The 6,381-nt window shown below is 52.9% G+C and overlaps 1 protein-coding gene and 1 long non-coding RNA gene across 2 annotated transcripts; one reads left to right on the top strand and one right to left on the bottom strand.

The window, feature by feature from the left end:
* LOC111729711 lies at positions 1–1,738 on the bottom strand. Its single transcript, XR_002776351.1, has 2 exons — positions 1,562–1,738; positions 1–635 (listed from the first exon to the last, which is right to left on the bottom strand). It is a non-coding gene; the product is annotated as an uncharacterized LOC111729711 (long non-coding RNA).
* Positions 1,739–1,982: 244 nt separating this feature from the next.
* Positions 1,983–6,294, top strand: HOXC10 (homeobox C10). The gene is made up of 2 exons (XM_011375778.2): positions 1,983–2,846; positions 5,945–6,294. The coding sequence occupies exons 1-2, from the start codon at positions 2,096–2,098 to the stop codon at positions 6,220–6,222; spliced, it is 1,029 nt and encodes a 342-aa protein (XP_011374080.1). The 5' UTR covers positions 1,983–2,095; the 3' UTR covers positions 6,223–6,294.
* The last annotated feature ends 87 nt before the right edge of the window (positions 6,295–6,381 follow it).

Below are 6,381 nucleotides of genomic sequence, written 5' to 3'. Positions count from 1 at the left end.
TTCTCATACTAAATTTTTATTCCCGGCTGATAAATATGACGGGGAATTTTCGTTGGGTCCTCATAAAAGTGAACAGTTTCGATCAAACTGGTGGGGAAAGACTTATGCAGATAATACAAACAGAGTGGCCATAAAGTCTCTGTGGTTTCCCTTGGGGTGAGTGGTGGGACAAATGGTTCCCTGGATTGACTGCTGCCTGGGCTGTCCCAAGTCTCCTCTGGGGCCTAAACAGCCTAACCTTGCCCGGGCCAACCCCTGTGCCGAGCCCACTGCGACCCCTGCAAATGAAAACACAAAACCATTTCAAATTTCCCCTGGCTGGCCTTGCAAATAAGCCACACATTACAGATGTTCTTCCAGTTCTTCCCGGGTCCAGGGACCTCTGCGCCTTCTCTCTGGCCTCCTGGATAAGCGAATGCCCGGATTTCTTTCCGAAGTCTCCTTCTAGCAGCCGCGGGCTTGGGCCTCCCTATAAGCGATCCAGCCTTCTCACTCCTCCAAGCAGTCAGGGTGCCGGGAGCTCCAGCCCTTTCCTTGCCAGGCTCCAGCCCTTCGGAAAGTCAGAAATCCGCGGCTTCTTCCAGGAGGAAATGTGGGGCGACCGGAAAAACAAGTTATTCTCCAGATTCCGTTTCCTAAGGAAGGCATGGAGAGTTTAGTTCGCTTTGAGAGAAAGGCGATGGAGAAACGGAAAGAACTATTTGAGACATACTTCGCTCCTTATTTCTCTTCTTTTTATTAAAAAAATAACTACAAAAATAGACTCGTCCCTTTTCTCCTTTCAAAAATGCCCAGCTCATTCTCTCTGTAAAGGACAATTTTCTGGGTCGGATTTTGTCACCTCTGGTATCCCGGTTTCCTGTATGATACGCGACTCCCCCAAACTGGCTGAGGCCGGGATCGGTTCTCTTTTTCTCCCTGGGAATATTCCCTGTCTTAGTGGGGACAAGGTCAGTTGGAAGGAGAGGACTGCTAGAGCCTGGAGCAAAGCAGAAGAAAGGATCCCAAGGCCAAAGTCTTCCTGCCGCTGAGATGGTAACCCAGGAGCCGCCCACCCAGCCAGGCCTAGGCTGCACTCCCTGATGCGGAACTCGTGGCTCTGGTCGCCGGCTTCCTCCTCCCCTGACCCCTAGATCCCGTCAGAACCTCCTTTCTCGGATTAGCCCTGAAGTGATAGTGACCTCCTGCTTAGTCCACACCATACACTGAAGATTCCCTGTCACCACCACCCCTGCAAAACACACACACACACACACACACACACACACACACACACACACACACACACACACACACACACACGGAACTTGCAATTCAACCAACTTCCAAGACCCGCGATCCCTGAGCTAAGCTCTCAGGCCCAAGGGCCAAGCTTGATGAATTAGGACGCTGGAGAACAAAAACTTTAGTCCCCTTTGGGATTCTTTAACTTTTTCTCCCCTTCCCTGACCATTTGGAGCCTCCCCACTCCCCAAACCTCGCCCCACTCCCGACCCAAGAGAAGAAGCAGGGGCGGGGGTAAAGGAGGGAAAAGGAGAAGTGAGGAGAGGGGAGTAAGTACCTGTATCGTGCCTTGACCTTTTAATTTGAATTTGACTGTTTTGAGCCCCGAGCTGCCTCGCTCTCTCCCTCTCTCCCGCATCTTCCCCCTTCGGCTCCCTCTCCCCAAGAGTTACAGTCTGGTTCCCGGGTAAACAAACCCCATTCTCCCTAGAACCCCCCATTCCCCTCCACCCCGCTCCTGCCCCTGCCGCCCCGGGGGCGCTTCCTTTGTTCGTGGGGAAGGGCTCCGGCGCCCCTACCCCGAGGCGGCTGCTAGGTGGCGCTGTTACTCCACGCTGCGCGTTCCGCCTGCCGACAACTTGACCCCGCTGACGTCACGGCCGTCTGAATCATCAAGGCCATTTTCAAATCCCATTGGTCTAGCCGTCACATGGTGAGGACTGAATGCGCGGATAATTATGGAGCTGATGTTCCCCCCTCCCCTTCTTTTCCCTCCCTCTCTTCCAACCGCCCCCCCCCTCCCGGATGGGGAAAAAAAAGATGTCAGCTTCTCCGCTGTAGTATTGCTTCTTAAAAACCCCTCTCTCTGAAAATGACATGCCCTCGCAATGTAACTCCGAACTCATACGCGGAGCCCTTGGCTGTGCCGGGCGGAGGAGAGCGCTATAGTCGGAGTGCAGGCATGTATATGCAATCTGGGAGTGACTTCAACTGCGGAGTGATGAGGGGCTGCGGGCTCGCGCCCTCGCTTTCCAAGAGGGACGAGGGTAGCAGCCCCAACCTCGCCCTCAACACCTACCCGTCCTACCTCTCCCAGCTGGACTCTTGGGGTGACCCCAAAGCCGCCTACCGTCTGGAACAACCTGTTGGCAGGCCTCTGTCCTCCTGCTCCTACCCACCTAGTGTCAAGGAGGAGAATGTCTGCTGCATGTACAGCGCAGAGAAGCGGGCGAAAAGTGGCCCCGAGGCAGGTCTCTACTCCCACCCCCTGCAAGAGTCCTGCCTCGGGGAGCACGAGGTGCCTGTGCCCAGCTATTACCGCGCCAGCCCGAGCTACTCCGCGCTGGACAAGCCGCCCCACTGTGCCGGGGCCAACGACTTCGAAGCCCCTTTTGAGCAGCGGGCCAGCCTCAACCCGCGCACAGAACATCTGGAGTCACCCGAGCTTGGGGTCAAAGTGAGTTTCCCTGAGACCCCCAAGTCAGACAGCCAGACCCCTAGCCCCAATGAGATCAAGACCGAGCAGAGCCTGGCGGGCCCAAAAGGCAGCCCCTTGGAGAGCGAGAAGGAGCGAGCCAAAACCGCGGACTCCAGCCCAGACACTTCGGATAACGAAGCGAAAGGTAAGGCCTCCTGGGCCGTGGCCCGGCTGGGACGCTCGGGTACTTAGTCTTTCTGGCCCGGGCAGGAAAAGGGAGAGGGTTGGGCCGAGAAGGCCCTGGACGGTCCTGGGAATGCGAACCCGGCTTGCGACTCGTGTCTGCTGAGCGCCAGGCTGGTGGCGCGTCATTTGGCTAGGGAAGGTAAGCGGCGAAGTGGAGGTGCCGGGCTGGCCGTGGGCGCTGAGACCCGGAGGTGTTGCGCACCCGGGGGGCGGCGGGGCCTGCAGGCGCCTTGTGCTGCCCAGGGCGGGTGACCGCTCTCGGATGCGTGCTGGCTTTGGCTTACTTGCTCTACGCTGTTGTCCTGGGGGGCTGATGTTCCCCCACCTCAGGTCAGATGCTTGCAAGAAACTTAAAATGGCGATCTTGGGCCAAGGGAAGGTTGGGGGAAAAGGAGATTTCGCTTTACTGCGTTTTCCCAGTTGAAAATTGTTTCCTGCGAAGCGCGATTTGTTCTTTGTGGATCTTATTTATGCGTGTGGTTTGGGCTCCTGCGGTTTCTGGCTTGGCCTGGGGGCCTCAGGCACCCGGGCTGGGGCCGGAAGAGGTGGAGGTAAAGGGCTGCCCGCCACGTCTCTCCCTCCCCCAGACGCCTAGCTTGGGCATAGCGTTGGAAAAGGGCATTTGGAATGTTGTAAGATTTTTGTCTCCTTTCTAAGTTTTTTTTCCCCCTTTTTTCTAGTTAAATTTTTTTTTTCGTTGGTTTCCAAAAGCAGCTTATAAATGAGTGGTTTGGAAATTTCTGTGTGCATGGCAAGCGGTTTTCTCCTGAAAGGGAATATGGCTTTAGCTGCATTTCATTTTGATTTTGGTTGGAGAAAGTCTAGCCAGAGTTCAAGCTCAGGGTTCAAGATTCATTTCTGCTGCGGGAACCAGGAGCCTTCAAGACCTTTCTCTGACACCTGGAGAAAGAATGTGGAGGAAATGAGAACAGTGAAGTGAGGCTGAGGGGGACTGACTTTCCCCAAAAAGTTGGAGCCAAAAGCATCAGAAAAGGCCCAACTAGGAGAAGAGAAATAATGCTGTTCCCCTTGGCACTGGCTACTAGAGGCCGTATATAAGAGGGGCTCAATGGGTGTAGAGGTAGATGGGCTAGTGAGAACTGAGGGGTCTGGGGGCTGCCTCGATCTTATAGATGGATGCGGCGCACAGGCATGCCTGGCGGTGACCAGTGTCACACTCATACATACCCCTCTTTCATGCTCAGCGCATTCTCACGCATGCCCGCTCTTAACATGCACATATACTCTTTTGGCGGGCAAGGGCAGAGCCTTACCCTCTTGGGTTTCCTCTGCAAAGGTGGCCTTAGCAAATCAGCTCATGGAGACCCTGGGCAGAAGATGAGGAGTGTTCATGAGGGTGAGGGGGAGAGTGAGGTACACACATCCATGAAACCTTCATTGTGGCACATGTGCAACATGAAAGTTTAATTTTACACCCTTTCCCCAGCCCCTGAGTTTGGTCGGGGTGCAGATTTAGGGTAGGAAAAGCTGCATTCTAGCCCCACCAAAGCAAAGTCAAGGTTAACAAGTCCACCTCCTAACTCAAACTGCCCCCATTTCTGTAGACTCCCCTTTCTCTCCTGCCCTTCCCACAACAACCGAAGCCCTCTTGCCCCAACTAATCCTTCTCAGTCTGTACTTTGTGCCTTTCTTGCCTCCCCCTCTTCCATTTTGGTGTCTCCACCAAGCCAAAGGCTAAAGGGCTTTCAGCCAGACTTCCCCATTTGTAATTTCTCCCCTCCCCCCAAGCCCAACAACACCAATAAGAAAATAAACAGGACAGAGTTAGATGTGGAGAGCCTTTAAACAATTTGTCAAGAGGCTGCAGGTGGCAGAGGTGGGAGCAGAATTAAGGACATTTGGATGTTTTAAACTACAGTCTCAAGTTTGCATTTTTTTTCTGGTGTTTCTTGGTTCCCCTAGGGTCCCCACCCCACTCCCCATCAAGATAAGATCCAGGAACCTGGCGGTTTCATTTGTCATGGGTGGAGATAGCACAAAGAGCCACCGGCAGAGTCCTTTGCTGGATGCCGCTCTCTAGTCTCTGGACTCTGGGTTTTTCCCTAGAAAAGATGGCCAAGGTCTCTTCTGCTGCTTGAGGAGTAAGGCCAGTTCATTTCAGCAAGAATGTGGTCCAGGGAGAGAAGCTATCAATAAGATAATGAGAAATACACACAATATTATAGTATCTCCTTATATAAATAGACACATGTGTGCATATCTATATGTGCGTGCATCTCTGCAGGAATACATGCATACATGCAGACATAAATATCTACCTAGACTAGGCAGAAGATCTGCAAGAGGCTGCATTGCCTCAGGCTACCTCTCTCCCTTGACCTTAGGTCCTATGTCCAGGGCAGTTGTCTGAGAACCACTCAGCTGTTGCCCCTGACCTCTGTTGCCTGTACAAACTCTCTTGCCTCAGCTACTCACAGCTGAGGGGAATGGCCAAGAGAGAAAGAACTAGTGATGGGAAATTGAATGGGGAAGTGTCACTCTGTGGCACTTCAGGTGGGAGCAAGGGCTGGAGGTCGGGTGCAGGGACAACTGCAATGGCTTCTGGCTGCAGAGACGGAGATGACATACCTCCATTGAGTTGAAAGAGGTCAAAGCTCTCTGGGAATTGCCCTAGCCAACCGGGTAGACTCCGCAGCCTGGCCTGGGGCCTGGAGACTGCTTTTCCTTCTGGTTGGAGTTTTCCAAAGCTGGAAAGGAACAGAAAGGAGGGAGGGCCTGGTGAGGTTTCGAGCGCCCAGCAAGCTGAGGGAGAGCGGGAGTACTCAGAATCTGCTAGATCAAGGTGGATTGGGGTAATTTAAATCTAATAAATGCTTTAGAGGCAAGGACCTTCTGTCCCTCTCTCATGTAAGTCTAGACTCCAAAGATATTTTAAGAGCCATGAGCCCAAGAGGACCCTACCAGCCACGCCTGTGGGGCGAGAGCCAGCTCCTCTGTGCTCCTTCAGCCACCCCACAGCAGGCTGGCAAAGGCTGCAGCGTGCTGGAGGGTTTGCCTCTTCAGGGATACTTATGTAAATAATGTTATTTTTAACAGAGGAGATAAAGGCAGAAAACACCACAGGAAATTGGCTGACAGCAAAGAGCGGAAGGAAGAAGAGGTGCCCCTATACTAAACACCAGACGCTGGAATTGGAGAAAGAATTTCTGTTCAATATGTATTTGACGCGAGAGCGCCGCCTGGAGATTAGCAAGACCATTAACCTTACAGACAGACAAGTCAAAATCTGGTTTCAAAATCGCAGAATGAAACTCAAGAAAATGAACCGAGAGAATCGGATCCGGGAACTGACCTCCAATTTTAATTTCACCTGAGCGCTCGGCCTCCCCTCCCCTCCCCTCTCTCCCCACTCCTTCCTTTCCCTGCCCCTCCTCCCTTTGTGCCTGGTGGTGTATATATATATATATATATATATATTAGTTAAATTTTTTTTTCGTTGGTTTCCAAAAGCAGCTTATAAATGAGTGGTTTGG

Source organism: Pteropus vampyrus, unplaced genomic scaffold, assembly GCF_000151845.1.
Source record: "Pteropus vampyrus isolate Shadow unplaced genomic scaffold, Pvam_2.0 Scaffold276, whole genome shotgun sequence".
Lineage (NCBI taxonomy): Eukaryota > Metazoa > Chordata > Mammalia > Chiroptera > Pteropodidae > Pteropus > Pteropus vampyrus.
This window is presented reverse-complemented; position numbering and strand designations above follow the sequence as displayed.

What these genes read in the sequence shown, in the direction of transcription:
- HOXC10 (XM_011375778.2), top strand. Translation starts at nt 2,096, where the DNA reads ATGACATGCCCTCGCAATGTAACTCCGAACTCATACGCGGAGCCCTTG. An exon ending in TTCGGATAACGAAGCGAAAG is followed by an intron (nt 2,847 to 5,944) that starts GTAAGGCCTCCT and finishes TATTTTTAACAG; the next exon opens with AGGAGATAAAGGCAGAAAAC.